The 26,799-nt window shown below is 46.9% G+C and overlaps 1 protein-coding gene and 1 long non-coding RNA gene across 2 annotated transcripts in view; both read left to right on the top strand.

Annotated features, from left to right (window-relative positions):
• Positions 1-1,184: 1,184 nt before the first annotated feature.
• LOC136373472 (uncharacterized) overlaps positions 1,185-26,799 on the top strand; it is a 427,927-nt gene continuing 402,312 nt past the window's right edge. Inside the window, exon 1 of the long non-coding RNA XR_010745650.1 lies at positions 1,185-1,258. This is a non-coding gene — a long non-coding RNA (uncharacterized lncRNA). The remainder of the gene's footprint in view (positions 1,259-26,799) is intronic.
• The window catches only part of LOC136373462 (adapter SH3BGRL-like), a 46,955-nt gene continuing 44,733 nt past the window's right edge, over positions 24,578-26,799 (top strand). The window contains exon 1 of the mRNA XM_066338365.1: positions 24,578-24,703. Coding sequence (XP_066194462.1) covers positions 24,659-24,703 — 45 coding nt within the window. The 5' untranslated portion in view covers positions 24,578-24,658. The remainder of the gene's footprint in view (positions 24,704-26,799) is intronic.

Consider the following 26,799-nt stretch of genomic DNA (forward strand, 5'->3'; position numbering starts at 1 on the left):
GGGTCGCCTGTGCCGTCGCCGCTCCTGTCGCCGTTCTCGCTTGGGCCGTCGCTGAGGAGGAGGTGCCGGTCGAATCTGCTGCTCTCACCGCAGCAGAGTCGGGAGTTCCGGCCTCGCGGGAATCCCCAGGAACTCAACTGGGCTCGGGTGGTCTAGGGGTGTCACTTTTTCCAGTCTCTTTTGGTCATGGCGAAGCGGCAGAAGCAGAATTCAGTCTCTAGGTAGCTGAGGGTCTTCTCGGTGTTGTAGTGTCTCCCTTTTATCTGGATTTTGTGCTGGGTCGCGGCTTTTGGGTCTGTTTGCCGGCAACTGCACTTTGGTTTTGGAGCGGTGCACCATGGAAGTCCTTGGATTTTCCTATTAGGTGGGGCCGGCAGTTTGAGGAGCCGGCGGGAATGGCGACAGCCTAGCCCGACGGAAGGGGAAGGGAACCCGGGGTTTTAGGGTGGGTATATGAGGGGGTGGGCAGAGCCCCAGCTGCTTTGCCCTGGAGAGAGCCAAGCTGAGGAGTTAAGAAAGAATTTCACAACTTCACCCAGAGCCCCTAAGAGAAAAGACAAGCCTTCTAGTCACAGCGACCTGTCCGGAGACCCACAAGCCCTCTCGGGATCTTATGTAGATTGTGGAGGCCCCCAAAGACTATGCAGAGGGAGCAACACTCCCGGCTCTCCCATGGAGGATGTCTAGCCCTTGAATTTCCCTAACCTAGTTGTTTAACCCCTTGTTATTTGAAGTTGGCAGTTAAATTTACTTCCTGATATGTTAATTACCTTACCCCTGATTGGTTCTTTTGGATCCCTTCTCCGATTGGCTCAGTTCTGTATCCTGATTGGTTCTTTTTGGATCCCTTCTCCGATTGGCTAACATTTCAATCCACGCCACTATTGGTTGTTTTAGTAAACCCCACCCCCTGAGTTAAGAAAAAAAATCCGGCTCCCGAGACCTTTGGGGTCATTCCTCGGAGAGTCGTCGGAGAATAAAGAAGGCTCCTGAAGAAGACCCCCGGCTCCTGTGGTTTCTCCTGCGCCACCTGCGTAAACCCCTGCCTGGAAGAAAGCTGCTTTGGCAGCCACAGCCTGGCGAGAGCTGACAGGCTTGATCGCTTCTGCGATCTCACAAAAGAGCTGATCACTCTAGAAGAGTGCCTGTGCTGCCTGGGTTGAGGCCGTCTCTCATTGGGCGACTCACTTGGGAAGGTCGCAGCACCCAGAAGACCCCTGCCGGGGAACTGGGCAGTCGGCGACAACTGGCGCCCAATGTGGGGCCCCTTTTTGGGTTCCCCTGGTGAGCCGTTCCCACTTGTGGGAAGAAGAAACGGCCTTGGGTTGTCCAGTTCCTCCGAGGAACCCTCCTGCGTTCTAGTAGAAGGTACCAAGGAGGCATCGATCGGGACCTGCCAGGAGCATCGGATGGCAGCCGATCGAGCCAGGCGGCCACCCGCCTTCGGTTTTCTGTTGCCCCACGCCATCAGGCGAAGAAAAGTCGTGAGTTTGTTGGGCCTTTTGATTTTTGTTTTTCCTTTTACCGTAGGGGAGGGAGTGGAGACAAAATGGGGAATAAGCTGATCTATTCATCGCTCACCCCATCGGAGCGGGAGTTTTATAACCAAGATAAAGACACCCTTGTTGGGGCGGGTTTTAACTTTCAAAAGGCAGGTTTGAAGGGTTTTGTTCGATGGATTTTTCAATCTTTTCCTGATGTTAAGTTGACATCGTTTAAGTCCAATCAGTTTTGGGATGCAGTGGGAACTAAGTTGACTGTTGTTCAGTTGGAAGGGGACATTTTGGTAGCGAGGTTTTTTCCTTTATTTAAGTTAATAATAAAAGCAATTGAGGGAATTAGTTTGGGAGGAAATTCAGGGAATGTTCGGGAACCCCAGTTGAAAACCCGTACCCCTTCTCCCTCACCCTGTGTCCCTCATTCCTCTTCCCTCTCTGAGGGTAGGTCGGCGAGCGTGTCCTGCAGTACTGCACCGGGTAGCCACCGTCTCTCAGGCTCTCCCCAACCCCCTCTCTACCCTTCTCAGGACAGTGTTGGCCACACTGCCCTGAGCCTTCCCTGTAACCTCCTTCCCATGCCTTTCTACCCAGTTTTACCTCCCCCCCCCCCACGAATTTCAAGTTCGCAATTATCGGGTTCTATTAAGGTTCAAGATGGCGTCGGTGACATGGCCAGCCCCGCCATTTCAGCTCCTCCATTCCCATGTTTTCCCGCCCTTAATCCGCAAAATGGCCACCCACCTGTGATGTCATCTCCTGTTTCTACTGTTGACTCCACCCCTAAGTACACTCCCCTCACACACCCCACCTCCAACCACACCCCTGAAAAGTCCCTGCCCCTTGTCACGCCCACATCAAAGACCACGCCCCGTGGACAGAGACACACCCCCACGCCTCCTCAGCGGAAAACCGGAAGGGGGGGTAGAAATGGCCGGAAGGAAGCCATCTTGGCTTCGGATACTACCCATGGCAAGGCTTCCCCTTCAGGCATTATAAAAAGGCGATGCCATCGATACATTAAACCCCCTCCCTCCTCCTCAGAGGATGAAAGTAGCGAGTCTTCATTATCGGACTTCGAATATGAGGACCATTGGGCAAAAACTAGGGAAGAGACAATAAAAGACAAGGACTGGGACATTGCTAATAAGATAACAGCTTTCCCAATAATGGTTAAGCAGGGCAGAAGACAAGCCCGAAAGGTAACCTGGCATGCGATGCCTTTTAATGAGTTAAAAGAACTTAATAAAGCTGCAAAGGAACATGGTCGCGGTTCTCACTACTTCAGGTACCTGCTGGAAGCCACTTTTGCTGCGCATACGCTGTTGCCACATGACATCAGAAATATAATTTGATGTCTATTAACCTCAGCAGAATACCTATTTTGGGAAAGAAATTGGAAAAAACAATTGGCTACACTGGTGACAGCGTATCAAAATGACCTTGATAAACCTAATTTGATATTAGAACAAATTGCTGGGGAAGGAAATTATTTAAAACCTACTGAACAATTCGACATTCCAGATTCAGCCTTGAGGGAAATTGCCAGTGCAGCAAAAGCATCCCTCCTTTTGGTGCCTGATGAAAATGTGCCTGTGCAAAGTTTCACCATCATCAAACAAGGGGTAGATGAATCATTTACCAAATTCATAGACAGATTAAAGGCAGCTTTAGAAAAACAGCTGGAAAGTGCTGATGCCAGGAAAGAAATGTTGGTAAAGATGGCTCTACTAAATGCTATTTCAGCTACAAAACCCATTCTTCGAGCCTTACCTCTTGATCCTGAACCAACCATAGATCAGATGATTGAAGCGTGTGTAAAACATAATTCTACTGAAAATACTGTTGCACAGGCAGTCGCACAAGGCATTGCACAGGGCATGTCAGGGGCTTTTGCGGTTATCACGTCTAAAGATAACCAAAGATGTTTTAATTGTGGACAATTTGGACACTTTATTGCGGACTGTCCCGAGAAAGAGACAGTAGAGGACCACCGACGTAATCCTCATTGGATAAAAAGCAATCCTAATAAATGGTGGAAGTTGGGAAACGGCAGGGCGAGCGCGGATCGGCGCCGCACGACGACAACAAATTTTCAGCCGGCTCCACTGGGTCACAACCCTCGTCTACCGGAAGAGGATGGCAAAGACCAGTTTCCTCACGGAAAGAAGACACCAGCTTCGGAGGTTCCTACACAGATGAAGATCAATCGGTTCACACCGAGATACAGGTGGGAACCCGGTGTGAGCTGGTAAGCGACCTATCAGTTCAATTTGACTGTGACTCTATATATAGGATTGCTACAGGCAGGAGGGCACCTCTGAGAGGACCAGTTGATATTTTGATCATAGGCAATCCTATTCATAAACCAGCTGAGTTAGCAATAATCCCAGAGGTGCGGACTCTAGAGCCGGGAGAGGAGATTTTTATTTCTGTTATGTGTTTGGACTATCCTTATTTCTTGCCAGCGGGAGTCCCTCTTGCTCAAGCGTTCCTACTGCCAGAGGATTTATCAGATACTGTGCCACAGAACCCAACTGTCTTATGGGTTCAGTTAATGGAGGCAAGAAAACCTATAGTTAAATGTACTTTGTTCTCCAGAGGAGAAAAGATCAGAAGGTTGGGAATGATGGACACTGGGGCAGATGTAACCCTCATAGCGAAAGCCGAGTGGCCTTCCGACTGGGAGCTGGAACCAGTTTCAGGATTAATTTCTGGTATTGGTGGAGTAGCAACATCATGGAGGGCCAAGAAGAATGTAGTCATTAGTGGCCCAGAAGGTAAAGTGGCAACTGTAAGACCTTTTGTAGTCAGAGCTTCGATTACTTTATGGGGAAGAGATGTCTTGTCCCAATGGGGGGCTACCCTTACTATTAATTCCAGGGATTTTTAGTAGGGGCCACTGAAAAGCGTGCCTTAGATATCCCCCGGCTCAACTGGAAGCAAGATCATCCAGTTTGGGTCGATCAGTGGCCCTTACCTGAGGAAAAATTGCGCGCACTAGAAATTTTAGTGGAGGAACAGCTGTCCAAAGGGCACATTGTTCCCTCAAATAGTCCCTGGAATACCCCCCTCTTTGTAATTAAAAAACCTAGGAAAGATAAATGGAGACTGCTACAAGACCTTAGGAGGGTTAATGAGGTAATTGAAGACTTTGGGCCCTTACAGCCAGGGATGCCCTCCCCCATGATGTTGCCCAGGAACTGGCCACTTGCGGTCATTGACATCAAAGACTGCTTTTTTAATATCCCACTTCATCCAGCGGATGCTCCCCAGTTTGCATTTTCTGTTCCATCCCTAAACCGGCAAGCTCCCTTGAAGCGTTATCATTGGCTGGTTCTCCCTCAGGGGATGAAGAATAGTCCATCCATATGTCAGTGGTATGTCGCTGCAATACTATCCCCAATAAGCGAAAGATTCCCAGACAGTATTATTCTGCACTATATGGATGATGTACTTTTATGTGCTAAGGATCAGACAGACTTAGAAGATGTTCTTAAAGCTACCACGAATGCCATCGAGGAAGCGGGCCTTGAAATCCAGCCAGAAAAGATCCAGCTCACCAGCCCTTGGAACTACTTGGGCCTCCGAGTACGCGAGAGGACAGTAACACCACAGCAAGTAGTCATTAACACTAACCCTCGGACACTCAATGAGGTGCAGCAACTTTGTGGATCCATCAACTGGGTAAGACCTCTTCTGGGAATCTCCTCTGAGGACCTAGCCCCATTGTTCAACCTGCTTAGAGGAGACAGCGCGCTCAATTCACCCAGAGACATGACGCCGGAGGCATGCGATGCTGTTATCCGAGTGCAAGAGGCCCTGTCTGCTCGGCAAGCACACAGGTATGAGCCGAGTTTGCCATTTTTCTTGGCTGTTCTAGGTAATACCCCTCATTTTTATGGACTGCTTTTCCAATGGGACCCTGAGCTGAAAGACCCTTTGCTAATCCTTGAATGGATTTTCCTCCACTCCCAACCCCAAAAGACTGTAACTACCCCCCAAGAAGCCATAGCTTCGGTCATCCTCAAAGGTAGATCATGCATTTGCTCTCTTGCAGAGTGTGATTTCACATGCATATATGTCCCATTGGCAAACACCGAAGAGCTGGAGTTTCTGCTCCAAAGAAATGATAATCTCCAGTTCTCTCTCGATAACTACTCTGGTAAAATCTCAATTCATTATCCTGGACACAAATTGTTCAAAACCAATTTTAATCTCATTCCAAAATTTGTTCAAAGTAGGTTCCCTCTTCAAGCTGTGACAGTCTTTACTGATGGCTCAGGATCTTCCCATAAGTCAGTGATGACCTGGAAAGATCCGAGGACTCAGAAGTGAGAGTCTGATGTCCAAGTGGTGGAAGGATCCCCACAAACTGCAGAACTCTCAGCCGTCGTCAGAGCTTTTGAAAAGTTCAAAGACCAACCTCTTAATCTGGTTACTGATTCGGCCTATGTAGCAGGAGTGGTAATGAGAGCAGAGCACGCTTTTCTGAAGGAGGTATCCAACAAAATTTTATATTCCTTGCTTTCTAAATTGATTTTTCTTATCTCCCACAGAAAGCAACCATACCATATCATGCATGTCAGATCACACACTGACCTCCCCGGAGCTATCGTTGAAGGCAATAGAAGAGCAGATGCCTTGGCAATGGCAGCACAGACTCCTAATTTGCCAGATACCTTCCAACAGGCAAAGCTTTCACATCAATTCTACCACCAAAATGTGCATGCTTTGGTTAAAATGTTCCATCTGTCACGAGAACAAGCCAAGGCAATTGTGGGATCATGCCCACAGTGTCAGTCCTACCAAGTCCCATTCCTTGAAAGAGGAGTCAATCCAAGGGGGCTGAATAGTAATGAACTATGGCATATTGATGTTACCCACGTCCCATCTTTTGGATGACTTAAATATGTACATGTGTCTGTGGATACCTTTTCAGGGGCAGTCTTTGCATCAGCACATGCAGGAGAAAATATTTCTTTTGTTAAGAGACATTTCTTACTTGCATTTGCAACCCTGGGAGTGCCACAAAAGATTAAGACTGACAATGGGCCCGCCTATGTGTCCAAGCAGCTGAAAACCTTCTTGCAGGAATGGGGAATTCAACATGACACAGACATACCATATTCTCCAACAGGACAATCCGTTGTTGAAAGGACTCATCAAACAATCAATCGGGTTCTTCATCAACAGCAGAGGGGAACAGAGACGTTATCTCCCATTGAGAGACTCTGTAAAGCTCTATATGTCATTAATTTCCTAAATTGTTCTAGTGCAGAGCCCAATCCCCCCGTGATTAGGCATTTCTCAAATTTGGCCCGAGTAAAGCTTGATGAGAGACCGCCTGTGTTGATCAAAGACCCAGAGTCCCATCAGATATCTGGGCCTCATCAACTGATTACTTGGGGGAGAGGGTATGCATGTGTATCGACCCCTTCAGGTCCGAGATGGCTCCCAGCCAAAAACATCAAACCATACATGGGATCACTAGAGAAGGACAGTGCTGATAATAACATGAATGTTATTGAGCCACCCACAGGAACGCCAGAGCTACAAAAGACAGCAGCCTGGAAAAGAAGGAAAAGGAGACCTCAAACACAAAAGACGATACCTCGCCCGCTTACCAGGTCACAAACAACCTCAAAGAAAGACAGTAGTGCGACTGATACTGCTAGAGACACTACATTTTAAATCTTTACAAAAGACTGTGATGTAAAGCCTAAAGAAGAAATTGAGCCTCACTTGAGGCTTGGAAGTTTGTATCCTAAACCTGTTTCCTCCAGGGTACTCTGGTTCCCTTGTTCTTGTTCCTAATCCCTTGTACCTCTCCCTTGTCCCCAAGTTAAAAGAGTTTGTAAATGTCAAAATTATTTTAAATGGATGGATGCTAACCTTAAATCTCTATTTATAAAATATTCTAGGGCCAAGATGAGTCATCGAATAGTCGTTACACGGATGCTTTTTGTAATCTGGACACTCTTCCTGGTAAGGTTGAGTCAGACCTGGATCGTCAAACAGCCACAGGAGAATGTTTGGGTTACCCTTGCAAAGTCCCTCCAACAGCAGAGTATGTGCCTGTCCATGGGCAATGCTCACAATCCACTGTCAACCTGCCTTGTAGGAGTCCCACTGCAGCCAAATGAATACCCCTTTACGGGAAAAACACCCAACCCGGTGGACACCTGGGATGAGTGGACAGGAATCCTACCGCATGCACCAGAAGAACCCCAAGAATTGGACCTTTTGGGGTCTTCCCCAGCCACTTATTGTGTAAATTTTTACTACAGACAAAATAGAAGAGATTGGGTAATGAGTGAGCAATCTAGATCGGTGTTTCAGAAAGATGTGTCCCCAAATAACAAAATTTATAAAAGAAAAGATTGGTGCAATTATACCGCGAACATACTTTCTATGTCCACTCGACACCCCAGAGTGTTGCCAAAAGGAGTATTCCTGATCTGTGGGGATAGGGTGTGGGCAGGGATCCCTGCTCGTCTTCGAGGAGGACCCTGCACTCTAGGTAAGCTCACCATTTTGGCCCCAAATATCACACTATTACATGATTGGCAAAACAAGAAAAAAGATTCGGGTCGAAGAAAAAGAGATTTAGGAACCCTTCAGGAGGATTGTGACAGCCGAATCACCGATTGGTCTCGACAAAAGCAGATACTCATGTCAATATTTCTGTCATGGGTAGCTGCAGCAAAAGCATTGGGTGAACTATCACACCTGGAGTGCTGGATGGGCAAGCAAGCAAATTTGACATCTGCTGTGCTCAGTGACCTCCTTGAGGATGAGGAAACGATCCGAAAAGCCACCCTACAGAATAGAGCAGTGATTGACTTCTTGCTGCTAGCCCATGGACACGGATGTGAAGAATTTGAAGGACTATGTTGTTTCAACCTATCATCCCATGGAGAAAGCATCCAGGCAAAGATTAAAGCAATCCAGAACACTGTTAAGGAACTTAAGGTGGAAAAGACCGCGGAATGGTCGGACAATTTTTTCAAAAACTGGGGACTGAAGGGATGGGTTGCATCCTTCCTCAATGGGTTTATATGGGTTCTGGTTATTATATTGATTGTTTTAGTTACTTTTGCAAGTGCGTTGAAGTGTTTGGAAAATTTTTCAAAAAAGGTTTTCATATTAAATAAAGAAGGGGGAGTTGTGGAGGCCCCCAAAGACTATGCAGAGGGAGCAACACTCCCGGCTCTCCCATGGAGGATGTCTAGCCCTTGAATTTCCCTAACCTAGTTGTTTAACCCCTTGTTATTTGAAGTTGGCAGTTAAATTTACTTCCTGATATGTTAATTACCTTACCCCTGATTGGTTCTTTTGGATCCCTTCTCCGATTGGCTCAGTTCTGTATCCTGATTGGTTCTTTTTGGATCCCTTCTCCGATTGGCTAACATTTCAATCCACGCCACTATTGGTTGTTTTAGTAAACCCCACCCCCTGAGTTAAGAATAAAAATCCGGCTCCCGAGACCTTTGGGGTCATTCCTCAGAGAGTCGTCGGAGAATAAAGAAGGCTCCTGAAGAAGACCCCTGGCTCCTGTGGTTTCTCCTGCGCCACCTGCGTAAACCTCTGCCTGGAAGAAAGCTGCTTTGGCAACCACAGCCTGGCGAGAGCTGACAGGCTTGATTGCTTCTGCGATCTCACAAAAGAGCTGATCACTCTAGAGGATTGCCTGTGCCGCCTGGGTTGAGGCCGTCTCTCATTGGGCGACTCACTTGGGAAGGTCGCGGCACCCAGAAGACCCCTGCCGGGGAACTGGGCAGTCGGCGACAGTAGATCTGTTACAATTGATTGGTTTTGTACTCTTTTCCTCCCACCCTGGTGTCCCATAAAAACCCCTGGGTTTCCTCTGGTCGGCAGAGGTACCTCGTCCTTGGACTCCTTTCGCTGGTACCTTTGCAATAAAGTTACCACCTGCGGAAATTAAACATGAGACCTCTCTCTCTCTCATCACGGCCGGCTAAAAGAGGGGCAAACTCACAAGGGCAGGTGTGGGAAGCCTGCCTGAGGTATGGCTGCGTGAGAAAGGACATAGCAGCCAGACTCAGCTAGTCTCTGTGTGAGAAACTAGGCGTACGTGACTGAAGCAGGGCCAACAGTGCCCTTGAAACACAGGTGCAGAGATACCAGCTGGGTTGTTGAGAATAGTTGGTATGCAGTAAAGAAAATTAACGAGATGGGAACTTGGAATTGCAAGGCTAGTAATAGAAAACAAAGCATTAGTGTTAGACCCAATCCTGAGCTTAGATTTTGCAATATGCATGAGCTAATTATTGTGTGTATAAAAAACGGCTGGTTGAACAATAAAGGCGAGACTTTGTTGACCATGACAGCATGAGACATGTCTCCCATCTTTTCCAATATCTGGTGACCCCTGGACGTGATGCGCTGCGTCCCTCCCTGCAGGAGTTGAGAAAAGATGATGGGTTCGGATTCTGCGGCAACCAGAATGGTGTAAGGGCGATAAGCAAGGAAGCCCCGACCCTGAGTGATCGTAACGACGAGCTCAGCCGATACGTGCCGCCGACAGCCTTTTGGAGAGTTGCAACAGCGCTGACGTGAGTATGGATAGGCAAGCGGCATATGAGTTATTTACCGCCTGCTTAAGGCAGAGGCGGATACAGGGTATCGACCTGGATAAAGAATTACCTTCACTTTTGAGACACGGGGAGTCTTATGGGTTTTTTACTAATCCCCACACAGTGCATGAGTTGTCGGAATGGAGAAAGTTCGGAGATAGGTTGTGGGAGTTGACCTTGGAGGATGATAAACCGGCTAAAAAGATTGGAAAGCTCTGGCGGGTGGTGCACAATGAGCTGTTATTAATGCAGGCAGAAAAAAGAGCTGCAAAAGAAGTCAAAGCCGCTCAGGAACGTAATTATGCCTATGACTCCTCGCGGCAACATCCTAATACCCCCAACCCTCCTGCCTTCACCACGGTTACCTTGCCTGCTCCACCGGCCCCTGCTGAAGCCGCGCCATCGGCACCTCCCCTAGACGAGAGCTACGAGCACTCCCCTGAGCGCACCCCTGTCCCTGCCGGTGCTTCAAGCCATCTGCCTACCCCCCGCAGTCAGGAGCCTATCCCTGGGGCGGAATCCGACCTAGCGGAGGCCCTGGCAAGGCAGCGGCGTGAGTTATGGGTATCGCTGGCCCGCCAAGGTGCGGAAAGTGGGGACAAAGGGTTGCTGGAGGTTGCCTCTCAATGCCTGGCGTGTCCGGTGGTGTTTACCCCAAACGCAGCTGGAGGTCTGACGGCAAATCTGAGCGCGCTTGACTGGAAGCTGTTAGCACAATTGCGTACTACAGTGGCACAATACGGTGTGAACAGTGAGCCGGCAAAGCAGATGCTTGAATATCTTTTTAATGCGTATTTGCTTCTGCCTGGGGATATTAGGGGTATAGCTAGATTGATCTATTCACAGCATCAGGTTATGTTGTTTGGTGCGCATTGGCAGGCAGAGGCTCAGGCATCTGTGGCGGTACAAAGAGGACCGGGTGATCCTTTGCACGGAATAACAATAGATGAGCTATTAGGTCTCGGCGCATTCCTTAGACTAGAAGCTCAGGTGTTAATGGGCCCCAATAAAGTCCGTGAGGCAATGGAGGTAGCGCGTAGGGCTATGAATAAGGTAAAAGATCCTGGGGGAACGCCTATATACATGGGCATTAAACAAAGTAGGGAAGAGTCGCTGGGTTCGTTTGTAGATAAGGTGGCCGAGGCTATAGATAAAGCGGGGGTGCAAGAGTTTATGAAAGGGGCATTACTGAAGCAGTGTATATTACAGAATGGGAACGCACAGACTCGCTCATTAATAAATACTATGAATGGAGACTGGACCGTTCCCTTGTTGCTTGAAAAGGCTGCCGGCATGCCATCTGGCTCTCAGGCATTTTTAGTGGAGGCAATTAAGCAATTAGGTTTAGGGCTCCAGGAACAGGCAAAAACATCACAGAATCAGGTCATGGCTGCCCTTGCACCTCTCCAAACTGCAGCGGCCGGTATGGCTTGTAACCGCACCGGTCAGGTCGGCTCTCGCATGAAGTGCTTCCGCTGTGGAAAGTCCGGTCACATCAGGAAGGAGTGCCAGGTTAAGGGTGTCTGGTGTATTAACTGTCAATCTAACACCCACAATACTGCTACATGCCGCCGTAAGCAGGGAAACGCGAGACACAGCGCGAGCAGCAGCCGCGCCGGGATACAAGTAGCAGCTGCAATGCCATCCAACAGCTCCGGCCAGCCACCGCCGGGAGCCTCGGTCTGGACCTGGCAGCCGCAGTAGAGGTTACGCTGATGACACCTCACCCACAGACTGTTCCTACGGGAATCTTTGGACCTATAATCATAGAAGGCAATCAAGTCGGCGGACTGATATTAGGCAGATCATCAGCTTCGATATCCGGACTATTTATCCTGCCTGGGTTGCTGGATGCTGATTACAGCGGAGAAATCATGGTCATGGTACATACCCCTTTTCCACCTTTAAAAATCGCCAAGGGTCAGAGATTGGCTCAAGTGGTGCCCCTACCACAACTCGCGAAAGCCCTCCCCCCGATTCAACCAACACCGCGGGGGGAAAAGGGTTTCGGGAGCACCAGAGGACTTGTCTTGTTAACCGTGGATCTTTTGTCCCGGCCTAAAAGACAGCTGCAGCTACGATTTAAGGATAAGACTGTGGAGTTAACTGGACTGTTAGATACGGGCGCAGACTCAAGTATAATTTCTCCGGACTACTGGCCACAGAACTGGCCCTTACTAGCCTCCTCAACGACAGTCACAGGTATAGGAGGCATGACGTTAGCCAGTAAAACACCTACGCTTGTGGTAACTATGGATGGAAAAACTCTGCAAGCTATTTTTTCTGTGACAATGCTGCCACCTACCGTCCAGTGCCTAGTAGGACGGGACATCCTTTCCCAAATGGGTCTCGTCCTCACAAATGAGCACCCTTTGGGCTAATGGCCACTGCTTGGACTTTCCCAATACCACTTGTCTAGAAAACAGCTGATCCGGTGATGGTTAAGCAGTAGCCGTTAAAAAGGGAGAGTCTCATACAAGCACACCAGCTGGTGCGGGAACAGTTACAGCAGGGACACCTTAAGCTGTCTACTAGTCCTTGGAATAGCCCCATTTTTGTTATCAAAAAGAAATCAGGAAAGTATCGCTTGCTACATGACCTGCGTGCCATTAATGACCAAATGGAACCCATGGGGGCCTTGCAACCTGGCTTACCCAACCCTGCCCTAATACCAGAAGACTGGCCCCTTTTAATTATTGACTTAAAGGACTGTTTCTTTACTATTGCTCTACATCCAAATGATACGAAGCGTTTTGCTTTCACGCTGCCAGCCATAAACAGAGGGGAACCAGACAAAAGATTCGAGTGGACGGTCCTACCACAAGGACCAGAGTGGATACCGGCTCGGAGCGCGAGACCGGCGCAGCGGCCTCAAACTGGAGCCGACTTACATCAGGAATCCTCAACTGAGGCTGGGTCTTCTACTCAGACCACATCTCCCCTTCCTGCAGACCTGCTGATCGATGTGGATTCAGTGCGGCATGCGTCCCTCCAAAACAGAGCAGCTATCGACTTCCTGCTGCTGGCTCAAGGACATGGATGCGAAGAGTTTGAAGGGATGTGCTGCATGAACTTGTCTGATCACTCAGTCTCTATCCATGCTCAGCTTTCTAAGTTGCAAGAACTAACCACACATCTACAGAAATCCACAGGCTTTGGACTTGATGATTGGTTGAAAGGACTCGGTTTTGGCCCTTGGGTAACTTCATTGCTGCAACATGGAATAATCTTGCTAATTGTTATTGTAGCTACCTTATTGCTTTTGCCATGTTTTATAAAATGCTTGCAACGCATGCTTATGAACATGATTGATGGTGGTGGGAAACAGCTTTTGTTAGCACAAAAAGAAAACGGGGGAAATGTGGGAAGCCTGCCTGAGGTATGGCTGCGTGAGAAAGGACATAGCAGCCAGACTCAGCTAGTCTCTGTGTGAGAAACTAGGCGTACGTGACTGAAGCAGGGCCAACAGTGCCCTTGAAACACAGGTGCAGAGATACCAGCTGGGTTGTTGAGAATAGTTGGTATGCAGTAAAGAAAATTAACGAGATGGGAACTTGGAATTGCAAGGCTAGTAATAGAAAACAAAGCATTAGTGTTAGACCCAATCCTGAGCTTAGATTTTGCAATATGCATGAGCTAATTATTGTGTGTATAAAAAACAGCTGGTTGAACAATAAAGGCGAGACTTTGTTGACCATGACAGCATGAGACATGTCTCCCATCTTTTCCAATAGGCAGGAGCTGAAATCACTGAGCTGAAATCACTGAGCTGAAATCACTGCTCTGCCCTCCTGCTGAGAAGCCCCTCTGCCAGCTGAGGAGCGCCCTGACCCCCCAAGAAGCTGTTTCTAGAGAGACATCTTTTGGGGTGGTTGTGGCTCTCTGGGTCCCAAGCGGTGGACCCCTCTACCAGCTGGAATAGGTATACAACTTGGAATAAGGTTTTGAGGGTACAAACTTTGGTACAAACAGCATAACTTTCTTAACAAGACAGGGTACAACTGGCATAACATTTTAAACAGCATAACTTTTTTAACAAATGACAGACTGTGTCAAAAATGGGAATCTCTTACATTTTATTCATTTCATCCACCATCTATTTTGTGTATTTCCAAAGGGAAAGCACACCATGTATAAATTCCACCTTCAGGACCAAAGCACTTTGCACTATGACTTGAAGCAGGAGCTGCTGCTCTGAGGTGTCAGTGATCCTGCCCAAAGCCATGACAACCCTTTCTATAACCTCCAATAAAGTGGATTCTGCAATCTTCCTAGAAAACCAGTTCCAGCACCCAACTGGCCTTAACCCCCGCAAAGTTTTCCCCAGCATCTAAACTGTACTTTGGTTGTGAATTTTAGCTTCTTTGTGCTGTGTCCAGCAGATCCAAAGAATGATTAATGAGCATCAAATTTCAATAACATTTTACAGACTGCGTTGTTTCACATAATATAATTTTCTCCCTAAAACTTCATTTTTCTAGACTAAACAAATTCTTGGAGGCCTCATGATCTCATAGGCCATATTTTCTAAACCTTTTGTCATTCTTAGGCTCCTCTGGACTCCACTTTGCATTCCTGCCCAGGTATGTATCCAGTAATCAGGTTAATTAGGTAACAGATCTGGGCGTGGCATTTGCAGAGTCAGCAACAGTATCACCATGTTGGTTCAGACTCCTCCTGATCCCCTGTAATTCCTGGATCCCTTTCAGTGCTGCTCCCTGAACAGCTGTTCCCCAGTTCTTGACAAATTCATGGTGACTTTTTGATTTGTCACTTTTTACGTCACCTCCCTCTCCAAGGGCTGAGATGTCAGTAGTTTATTATCTTCCTGCACTTTGCAGTTAAGCTGAGCAATTTTCCATCCATGGAGCCACCCTTTTTCCCCTTCCTCCAGTCAATGTTGATCCATCAATGCCATGATTATTTTGTTAAAACACACCGATTGTTTAAGGATGGCTCTGATTTGCCTCCTGAATGATGGGAAAGGCATTTTCTAGCCTCAGTGTAACCAAATTCAATCATGCCTCCTTAAGTTCTCCTGTGTTAATCAAGATTTTAAAGTGTTTCCAGTAGTTTTCTCCATCTTCTGAATTAAACATGAAACACATTTCAAGAGCTCTTGGTCTCTGAGTTCTCCATTAGCATCAAGGTTTGTGCTTGAGTTGCCTCAGGAGGTTTGTCCTGTCTCCCTGCAGTTACTCTTTCATCCTTTGTATATTCTGGGAGAAGTCTTTGTGGAAGAGAAATGGGAATTTATTGAAGGGTCTGTTAACATCTGAACAACTTGCACAACCAACAGTTTGGATCAAAATGTGCAAGTGAAGCACAGATTTAAAATTCACAACTGATTTTTGCATTATATTTGCTCTGCCTTCTTTTTCACCTTTATATTTTCTCAAACACTTTTATTTAAAATAAAAAAATTAATCGAACCACAAACTGACCTAAATATTGACTAGTGAGAAGATGATTTCCCTTTAAAGAGACAGGATAAGCTGCTGTGAGATGCTGTTATGCTACAAGTATAAATGACTGTAACTATGCAGGAAATTACAGACCTGGTTGTAGCCAGGAGAATAAGTTTATTCTGGAGTATTAGTTTGTAACAGGTGACTTTTTGGATGTTTTTGCCCAAATTGGCATTTTTTATTCAGTACAAAATCACCTAAAACTCAATTTACGAACCATTTCAAATCAAAGCAATGAATCAGAAATTAATCTTTTTATGTGCCACTTTTTCAATGAGAAAATTCCATGCTAAAATTTGAATTCTCTTTCTATTAGGAGTCGTTGAGTCCAGAGGTAAAACCATTCAGTCTGCAAACAGAAACATGAGACTACATCAAATCAAAAGTGACCAGCACAGGATGGTCAGTCTGAACAGCCCACACTGAAATTAGAGTGATGCTCACATGCTGAGGAATGGTTTGAAAATTGGGAATGTCCTGCAGAGGAGGAGGGCCTGCTCCTGATATCAGAGATCTGTAGCACTTCATGAATGTTTTCCTGGACCACCTTCTTGAACTGAAGTAGATCAGGACATTCCTGAATAAAGGCAGAACAGACCTAAGTCTCTTTTGGGTGATTTGACTTCTCACCTTCCTGGAACAGGCAGACAGATACATGTTCCTTTCTCATTCCTTTGTGCTAAAATTCATGGGGGTTGGAACGTTAGGAGATTCCTTTCCACACATTCTGCTCTCAGCCTGGTTCATTTAACTGTGCAACAGCCCCACAGTCATGAGTTCAGAGGAAGGGAAATTAGGATTCTGTGTGTGTCATAGTCATGGCACATATGACCAGTAATATTAATACATTTTTTGTGTCAAAATTCCACAAAACACATTTTTGTGTTCTGTACCTGGTGTTTAAAGTGTCCTTCTGCCTTACTTTATATAACTTTTGGGATGAGTGGATTATTAATCTACAGAAGAGGTTTGTGCTTGGTTAATTTTATAGTTTGTCCTGGGTAAAAATTGATTTATGCGTCAAATTCAGTATTGACTGCAATAAAACATTTAGAGCTTATTAATTTGGGAAGATGAGGATGAGGAATTTAGGATTCTCATTGAGTCTGTTTATCTGTGCTTCAGTAGAACCTTTGGCTTAGCTACAGCTTCTTACCTGGTCCCCAATAGTGAAGGAGGTGACTACATGCTCCAGAATTGTATTAAACACAAAATACAGGTAAGAGGATACAAGAATGACTTCCAGGGAGCTTTGGGCATCTATCCCAAAGCAGGAGCTCACACTGGAGTTGTCTGGACTCCCTTGATAGTCAACAGAAAAATGCTGGCACCTTTGGGAGCTGGTGCACTCCATTCGAGGACAGATGTTCAGTAGATCAGGCGTTCTAAACCAGAAAATGTATTTCCTCATCTAACACAAAGGAGATTATTAACAGATTTGGTGCATAAAAATAAATGGAAATGTCTATTTCCACTTACAACACACTGGCACAGGTTGCCCAGAGAGGTTGTGGGCTCCCCATCCCTGGAAGTGCCCAAGGCCAGGTTGGATGGAGCTTGGAGCACCCTGGGATAGTGGAAGGTGTCCCTGCCCATGGCAGGGGATGGAACTGGATGAGCTTGAAGCTCTCTTTCTGTAGGATCATCCGTGGACAGCAGGGAGAGGGAACTCTGCAGACCTGAGACACTCTAGGAACACGTGGTTTTATTGCAAGGGTCGTGGGTAAAAGGGCCTTGCCTTCAGACACCAGCCTCGGCTGAAGGGATGCCCCAAAGAGAGAGAGAGTGAGAGTGCCAGAGGGTAAGAGGGGGAGAGAGGGCAGAAGCAAGGTGGCAGGGGTAAGGGGTAAGAGAGGAAGAGGTAAGAGGTAAGAGCACAAGGGTAAGAGAGCGAGGTCCTTGTTACAATCCATTATATCTCCTTCTGTGTTGAATATTCTGATTTGCACTGACCAACTGGCTCGAGATACAAAACCTACAGACTTTGCATACAGCCTATGAGAATTGCTATATTACCATATCATTCTGTATTCTAAACTCTAAAGGCTACTCTCTTATCTATCTTTCCCTGATACTTTGGTGGCTACACCCTTGGGTCCTTTGGTGTCCCTTTGTTTGCTATCACTCAAGCCATCTCCAGTTAATCAGTCTTCCTGCTTGCCATGCCTACATCTCAAAGCTAGCTTTCATTTCTATTTCACTCGCAGATTTTATATTTTTACAATCTCTTGCCAGGCAATCATATCTGTAAGCTTTTCCTGTCTCATCTTTCCCAATATCTTTCAACCCAAACCATCCTGAGATTCTATGAGATACCAGGTTTTGAGCCCAAATAACAGGAATAGTAGTTCTGTTAATGCTGTTTCAGGACACTTTGCTCAACTGGGCCTTCAAGGGTGGCTGCCCTGAAAGGCAGAAGACAGAATCCTGAAATCTGCCAACAGCCTTGTCTGGCCCTGGTTCCCTCTGACCCAGGATTGGGCTGGACAGAACACAATTAGTGCTCTGAACACTAAATCCTGCCTTTCTCAAGCCCATCCTGTGAGAAACCTGCAGTTCCCACTGTATGTGAGCCCTGGAAGGAAGGAAATGGGGTTGCAAATCAGTATCTGCTGCCTGCCATAAGGTGTTGGGGGTTTTTACATACTTGGAGATGGCCCCTTGCATTCAGTCTTGGACTTTGCAGAGGCCTTGGGGTCTCCTAGGACTGAGTCAGCTTTGGGCAAAGGGTCTGCCCACAGACTTGCTCACTCTCAAATTCTCTGTCAATCTTCAAATGGCTTCTGGGAAGACTTCTAGTAAAATAAGTTCAAAATCAGTGCTAAAGGTAGAATGGTTTGTGAAACTTTGCTGAGCTTTCTTGGTCACAACCCTCTCAGTTGCTTGCTGAGTCTCCCTGGGAATGGACTGTAAAAGCTGGGAGCACCAGCCATCTCCTGAGGCTGTGTGGAAGCAGTTTTACCCACCCCAAGGGTGCAGAGAGGACCATCTGGCAATGGTTAGGTTATTATTCGCTGTGTCCATTGACTCTACCCCAACCCGATGCTTTGGCATGAGACAGATCCTCAGGTGAGCTCATGAGTTCCTGTCTGCGAACTCCCCACCCTCCTCCTCCTCCATGAACACATGCAAAAAACTCACTGTGGTTTTCTGCCCCAATTTTGCCTTTTCTGCATGTTCCTGTTAGCCCTCCATGGCAGACTGGTGTTGCTAGATGGACACGCAAAGAATGACACTCATGCCGTCAGGTTGTTAGAGCAAAAGAGAGTGTTTATTTTTTGACTTCAATTTATATAGATTCTGGACAATGACCAGAGATTGGACAATGAGGTTGACACCTCTCCGATCCTACTGGTCAAACTAGAAGTCCATCAATTGTCTTTCCTCCAGAGAGGAATGCACAGTTTCCAAAACATCACTTTTGTTTACTTAAAAGTCCGTGAAAAACTCTACTACAAAAATGCAAACATTAGAAGGCTGAAAAAGATTAAAGTAACAGACTGGTATTAGAAATCATCTTTCAGGCCTCCTGCTCCTGCCAAGACTAAAAAATGACTTATTGTAGGTTTGAATTTTTTGTAAGTCATGTGTCAAACTCTGGTTTTTATACAATTATCTTTATGTTTCACTTCACAGAATTACAGAATCCCAGGAAGGGACCTTAAAGTTCATCTCATTCCACCCCCTGCCACAGCAGCGACACCTTCCACGATCCCAAGTTGCTCCAAGTCCCATCCAACCTGACCTTGGACACTTCCAGGGATCCGGGGGCAGCCACAGCTTCTCTGGGAACCTGTGCCAGGGCCTCACAACACTTACAGGGCACAATTTCTTCCTAGCACCCAATCTAGATCTGCTCTCGGTCAGTGGGAAGCTGCTACTCCTTGGATGTATCTGTAGTCTTGCAGCTGTAGTATTCCCCTCCGTGTAATTCCTTTGGGTACTCCAGAGTAACTCAGTGCCCTTCAGGAGCAGGCACAGGACTTGTCAGAGCCCAGGCTGGCTGCTGGCTCAGGGCTGGGAGGATGGATAGCCAGTCTGGAGCACACGGAAAAGCAGGGATTAAATGCTAAGTGAGGAGTTGTGCGTGGTCAGCCCCACTCTGGGTGGGAGATTGTCTTCAAAACAGGGAAGTGGTGGAGTCACCATCCCTGAAAGAGTTCAAAATTGTGTAGATTTGACACTTGGGGAAATGTGTTAGTGGTGGCCTTGGCTGCGCTGCATGAACGGTTGGATCCATGGTCTCGGAAGGCTTTTCTGACCTAAATGATTCCATGTTTCTTTGAAAGCACTGCTGACCCCCACTCCCCAAGGCACCAATGCGGACATCTCCAGGCCTCCAATGTGTCACAGAGCCCCAGGCAACTCCCTCCTCCTCTTCTCTTTTTCCTCCTCCTCCCTTTCTTCCTCCACCTCTTTCTCCTCCTCTCGGGCCGAGGGGAGCGGGACGGGCCCTGGCCGCGGTCCTGCCGAGAACCAGCAGGGGGCGCGCCCCGGCAGCCAACGCGAGGCCGGGCCTGGGGGGCTGAGCCAGGACCGGCGGGTCTGGGGGTGCTGAGCTGGGACGGGCGGTTTTAAGGCAGCTGCACTGTAATGTCACTCACTGGTTCCACTGCACAGGTGGAAAACAGCATTCAGAGAGTTCCCTCTCTGTACCCTGTGAGTGACTTCCTCCGCCGTGTGCCTGCCCCAACTACTCGTAAATCAAGGAAACCCGACCTTGCTGAGTTTCCACGAGGAAGATCTCTTGGACTTCCCCATCTGCTCCCACGAAATCTTTGGAGCAGGGGAACAGTTTCCACCTCCTGCAGCATGGGATGCAGCAGGACACGGGCAAAGCCAGGAGACATGCTCTGAGTCACGGTTTGCACTTTGGCTCCAGTTACTGCCAGGCTGGGGCTGGGAATGAAGGATGGATTTCTGATTTCCTGTTGAGAGCGCTGAGCTGACATCCCTTGCCCATCACACCTCCATTTCACACAGATCCAGATCATCTCCTCTGGCACAAGCATCATCTGAGAGTGGACCCTGGCACAGCCTCACATTACTCAGAGGTGGATTCTGGATTAATTTCTCTCCGTGATTACAAAGCAGCTGTGGAGCATGTGGGAGCATTTTCTTCCTGACCTTTTGGACAAGAGGGAATTTGCAGTTGATACTGCAGTATCTTTCATTGTGAGATTTTCCTACAGTACCTTTTTAAAAACAGCTGAATTTGCCAGCACTCAGAAGGCTCCATCCTTGCCTGTGCTCTAAGGAAAAAGCGAGGGGATCTTTGCCATCACTGGCAGTGTTTTAATGTGAAATCCTGGGATTACTCTGGGATGGCAAATCCTTTGGGCTTCCCTTTTGGGAGCACCTAAAATTTGGCCATTTTGCTTTAGGTTTTAGTCTACATTGAGAAGGATATTTCATAGCTTCCCATGTGTTTAACAGTGAAAACAAAAACAACACTATGAATTTTATAGGAGTAGCATGGGAATAGAAAACATCACATTTCCCCACCAATAAAGTTGAAAATTTACTTTTATGAGTCAAGAAAACGAAGTTGTGTCAATGATACCTGATTTGTGTATTGCTCTTAATTAATAAATCTCATTTCATGAAGATAAAATGCCTCCTAGAGGGCACTTTTGAGAGTAATGATGATAGCAGTGTCTTTAGGAGGCAGGAGGATAAGGTGCAGCTTGCTCCAGGTGAATCTCACCTCTTTGGAGCTGATTCCAAGTCTCCAAGGAGAGGAGAGCTGAGCTGACAGCCAGCCAGGAATGTGACAGGGGAACCCAAAGTTCAAGTGACTCTCCCTCTCCCATTCTCCGCCTGTATTTTTTCCTCCTTTCTGATAAAATGTGGTTTCTTCCTCCCGCATTCCTTGCCATGAATCAGATTACACATTGGAGCCAACAGGAATTCCCAGGATGTTTCTCAAGCAGGTAGAAAGGGGCTGCACAAACACAACTGAAGAAATATTCCTTGAAGAATTTTAATCTCCTGGACTTAACTCAGTTTGTTTTAAACAGATTATAAAGTATGCCATTTATTTTAACAAATTTTGAAATTCTTTGAACCAGGGAATTTTTATGGCATACCATCATCCTCAATAAATTTTGGTTTATTGCTTTTTCAAACATACTTAAAACTTATGACTGCTTCAAAGATTCAGATAAGTATCATAAGTAATATCAAATTGAGGCATGTCTTCCTCAAAACAGTTTTCTTTCCATTACTATTGGCAAATGAATAAAGCAAATATAGATTACTTAATTAAATTCTTTTTAATTCAATGGGTTTTTTAAAAGATAATATTTTATTGTTAGGAAAACTAATAATTTGAAACAGGAAAGCTTGTTTGGAAAACTGTGAAATGTGGGGTTGTGTTTCATGTCAGGTAGAAAAAGGTGGCTTATGTAGTTGTGGTTGTGAAATGTGTGGAACGAGGCCATGGGACAGTTATAAAAATGAGTTTTAATGAACAAACCGAAAAAGCATGGAAAGAGGCTTTTTGGACAAATATTTTACGCGCTTATAAGTGAATAATGTGAGCTTTAAAGTTTTCACTATATAAGTTTTAAGGGTTTTTTAAGCCTTTAACATATAGGATAGAAGAATGCAGAAGTATTATTATTTACTTTGAAAATAAAATTATTATAAGCTTTAAGCTGCTTTGTTATAAGAGGTTTTGAACTATAGCTTTAGAATATATAAAAGGAGTGGTAATCACCTAAATAAAAGAAGGAAGTGAGCTTATCCCAAGCTAAAAATTGAGGATCCTGGAAATGAAAACTGGACCCCACCATCACAAATGTATGATCCTTGTAAGGGAAGCTAGACATCACCATCACTGATTTACCATCCTGGAAAGAGAAGCTGGGCCTCACCATCACTGATGTATGATTCTGAAAAAGGGAAACTGGACATCACCATCACTAATTTACAACTCTGGGGTATAGAAATCAGACTTCACAAATAGAAACTAGGAGGAAACCACAGAAAAACCTGCTGAGAAGTGCTTATGAAGATGCTCAATAAATACCAGCAAAAACCAGCAGCCGATGTGCAGCTGAAGGGGAAACCCCCACTGTACCCAGCACGCTGCTTTGCTCACACTTTACCATTTGAGTTAATGAATTAATAAATTGATTGTTGCTTGATATATTGGCTGAGTCAAGCTCTTCTTCCTTACAAAACTAATTTCAGAAATACCTCCTTGTTTTTTGCCAAGAGCAGAACAAATGTCTCACTTTCATTTTAGCTTGTAGGTGTAAAATTGTAGCTTCCTGTGCTTATAACTGTACATATTTCCCATTTGTTGTGAACCTGCTATCAGAATAGATAATAAAATATATATGAGGTGATAGTTGTGAGATATTAATTTTAAAGAATTAAGGACTTTAGTTAAAGAATTAGACGTGGACTTGCTGACGTAGACTTCCCTTTACATTTTGAAGAATAAAAGACTTTAGCACGTAGACTCCCCTTTTACTAACTAGACATTGCTGAGGTAAACTTCCTTTTTTTTAACATAAGCCGGATTTAAGGAACTGATAAATCAGGAGACCTGTCAACTTAATCAATAGACCCCAAGAACACAGTGTGATCATAAATGAGATAGTCTTGAGAAAACAGGATCCAGGTGTCACCAACACTAAAAGGTTAAAAAGGCAAAGCGAGGAAGACGCATCTTACTTCATCATTTTGAGACCCCACCCCCTAAAAAGGACCACCGACCCATTTCAAAGAACAAACTACGCATGCTTAATTGCTTTTTGGCTAATTACCATACGAAGCGGGGAATGGGATGGACCAGAGTCATGAATATGCATTTGTGTTTTGGGTATTCAACACTTTTGTACATAAAAAGACCCTGTGATCATCTGTAAATTGCGCGTGTGTATTTGGGAGCTATCCCGCACGCTGCCCGGCGTCGTAATAAACATACACTTTCTAACTTCAAACTGTTAGAGAGTCTTTGTCCGTCATAGTTGGATATTGGTATTAGATCAATATCCATATTTTTTTAACAAATCAGGTGGAGTACCAGAGGCAAGTGGGAGACAGGTGCTGGATATAAATTTCCTTCAATAACGTGTCACCATGACTATAACAATTAAAAATATGGGGGATTTGATGCCTTTTGTGTGTGTGTGTGTGTGTGTGTGTGTGTGTAAGATACTTTACAATTAGCACAGGAACGCGAAGAACTCCACTGGATGCCACCCGTCCTTTGGCATGGGCTGGCACATCACTTGGGCAGTACCTTCCACGCTGGAATAGATTTAAAAAAGAAATTCTTAATTCTAAACACCATTACCCAGAAACAGCCATCCACCCCTGACTTCTTGTGCCCCACATCGAGGTGAGTGCCCAAAGCACGGGGCTGGCGGTGCTTCCGCTGCCTTCGCACCGCGGCTGGGGCGCTAGCGGGGTAGAGCCATGGCGGCTGGAGGGCAGGCGGTAACGACGGGACCCAGCACGGAGCCATGGGTCCCGGGGACCCGGCCATGAGGGGCCCGGCCGTGAGGGGAGCGGCCATGAGGGGACCTGGTGCTGAGGGGAGCCGGCACTGAGGGGAACCAGGCGCTACCATGGTGAACCCCCACGCTTGGCTCCCTCCCCTCTCTCTGTCTCCCGCCCCGGTGTCCCCCGCTTCCCCCTGCCGCTCTCATCCCCGCCCTGAAGCGGCCGCCCTGCCCGAGGCCCCGTGTCCCCTCAGTGGGGGCCCGCCGCCATGGCTCCCCCGCCCCCTCCCCCGCACGTCTCGCGCGGCTCGTCGAGAACGCTCCTCCTCTCCCCTTTCTTTCTTCTTCTTCTTTTTTTTTCCCTTTCCTTTTTTTACTATTTATTTATTTAATTCTTAAAAAAAAAAAAAAAAACCAAAAAAACAAAAAAAAAAAAAAAAAAAAAAAAAAAACAAAAAAAACCCACAAAACATTTTCCGCCCTTCCGGGCTCGGGCGGCGACAGCTGCGGAGCGAGGTGGGGCGAGCGCTCCCACCGCCTCTCCACGCCCGCCCTCCCGCCTCAGCCCCAGTCCGCGCCCGAGCCGCCCTCACACACTCACCGCCCGCCCGGCTCAGCACCTCGCCGCTCCCAGCATGGTCATCAAGGTCTACATCGCCTCTTCCTCCGGCTCCACGGCGGTAAGCGGCTCCCGGGGAAAACTTGTGCCGGGCGGGGGGCGGCCGGGCAGCGTGGGGAGAGGCCGGGGCAGCCGCGGTCCCCTCACGGCGCCCGGCGCTGTGCGGGCGGTGCTGCGGCTGCCGCCGACGGAAGGCGGCATTTCCTCGGTGATCCCGCACCCCTCGCCCTGTGCTGGGAAGGCAGAGCCACCACTATTTGGGGTTTTTTTTTGTTGTTCTTGAAGTTAAATTCTAAATGTATCGTCCGTCATTTGGTTTCTGATGAGTTTGTTCCTCGTTGATTGTGGCAGGCGTGTGTAGCCGCTGTTCCAGTATCCTGTGGTTCTTGCCCTGTTGGGAATACTGGATTTCACTTTTCCTGGCCCCAGTGTGTTGTGGGCAGAGGTCGGACTGTGTTTCTCAAAGGGAAAATAAAGAGATACACAAAAATAGCGGGATTTGTGCCTAGGTTCAGGTGTGTAGCTCTGTGTCCTCAGGATCATCTGGTTTCTGTTTGATCCACGTGGGAGATGCTCCGAGGCTGAAATCCGGGGGATTTGGTTGCACTTGGTATGGATGTGCTGGAGAACTACAAAATGTCAAGTACTCAGAAAATGCCAGCTATTGCAGTTAATGATCAGTGACTTTTACTGCGAGGAGATAAAGAGTCTGAGCTCTGGCTGTATGATGACCTTTTCCTGTCACTGTTCGTGCTTCAGGTCCCCAGACTTTGGGAGGACAGTGATGTAAAGAATAAAAAAAACAAGCTCTCACTGCATTCTCCTTCTTTGCTTGAGTGCAGCCACTGGTCTGTGGGCTTCAGCAGATCAAATACCAGTTGGTAAGCTTGGGGTGAGGGGCTGCAGATGGCACAGGAGCCTGTGCCTCAGGTGTCCCTGCTGTCCCTCCCTTCCCGGGTCATTTTTGTTAAACTTGATGCCAGCGCTGACAGTGCTGGTGCTGGTGGTGAAAAGCAGAGGATTATTTCATGCTGATATGGGGAGGGTCTTGAAATCCTGAGTAGTTTCTTCATAAAAGGGATCCAAAGGGATTTCTGCTGGATTCGTACAGAACGATCATCTGGAAGGAAAGCAGCAGATTGGAAAAGTAATCCTTTCTTTCTATTGCAGCTGTTAATAGGTTTCAAGTTGACTGCTTCAGTTGCTATAAATTTTTATCAGCACCCTCTTCATGGCACCTATTGATTTCTGTCCGTCTGGTGATACTGAGCTCCAGGAGTGCAAGCACAGATCTCAATCCCAACTGTGTTTTTCTGGTTTAAAATTAAGTTTTTAATTATTAGCTTAGCGTTTTCTGAAATGAATGAAATGTAAGAAATTCCCATTTTTGACACAGTCTGTCATTTGTTAAGAAAGTTATGCTGTTTAAAATGTTATGCCAGTTGTAACCTGTCTGTTAAGAAAGTTATGCTGTTTGTACCGAAATTTGTACCCTCAAAACCTTATTCCAAGTTGTATACCCCCTCTAAAACCCCGGGTTCCCTTCCCCTTCCGTCAGGCTAGACTGTCGCCATTCCCCACCAGCTCCTCGAACTGCTGGCCCCGCCTAATAGGAAAATCCAAGGACTTCCATGGTGCACCGCTCCAAAACCGAAGTGCAGTTGCCGGCAAACAGACCCAAAAGCCGCGACCCAGCACAAAATCCAGATAAAAGGGAGACACTACAACACCGAGAAGACCCTCAGCTACCTAAGGACTGAATTCTGCTTCTGCCGCCTCGCCATGACCACAAAGAGACTGGGAAGAAGTGACGCCCCTAGACCACCCGAGCCCAGTTGAGTTCCTGGGGATTCCCGCGAGGCCGGAACTCCGGACTCTGCTGCGGCGAGAGCAGCAGATTCGTCTGACACCTGATCCTCAGCGGCGACAGGAGCGAGAACGGCGACAGGAGCAGCGACGGCGCAGGCGACCCCTCGAGTTCCCCCTTGAAAGAGCTGACTAATAAAGACTTTTCAAAGGAGCAGGTCTCCTGGCCCATTTATAACATTTTCTACAGTGCTGCCTGGTCCTTGTGTGGGCTGTACATGTTACAAAGCTCCAGTATGACTAACTGCTGCCTTTTAGGCTCCTTTGTGCATCCCTGCCTATGCAATTTGA

Source organism: Sylvia atricapilla, chromosome W (assembly GCF_009819655.1).
Source record: "Sylvia atricapilla isolate bSylAtr1 chromosome W, bSylAtr1.pri, whole genome shotgun sequence".
Taxonomy (NCBI): Eukaryota; Metazoa; Chordata; class Aves; order Passeriformes; family Sylviidae; genus Sylvia; species Sylvia atricapilla.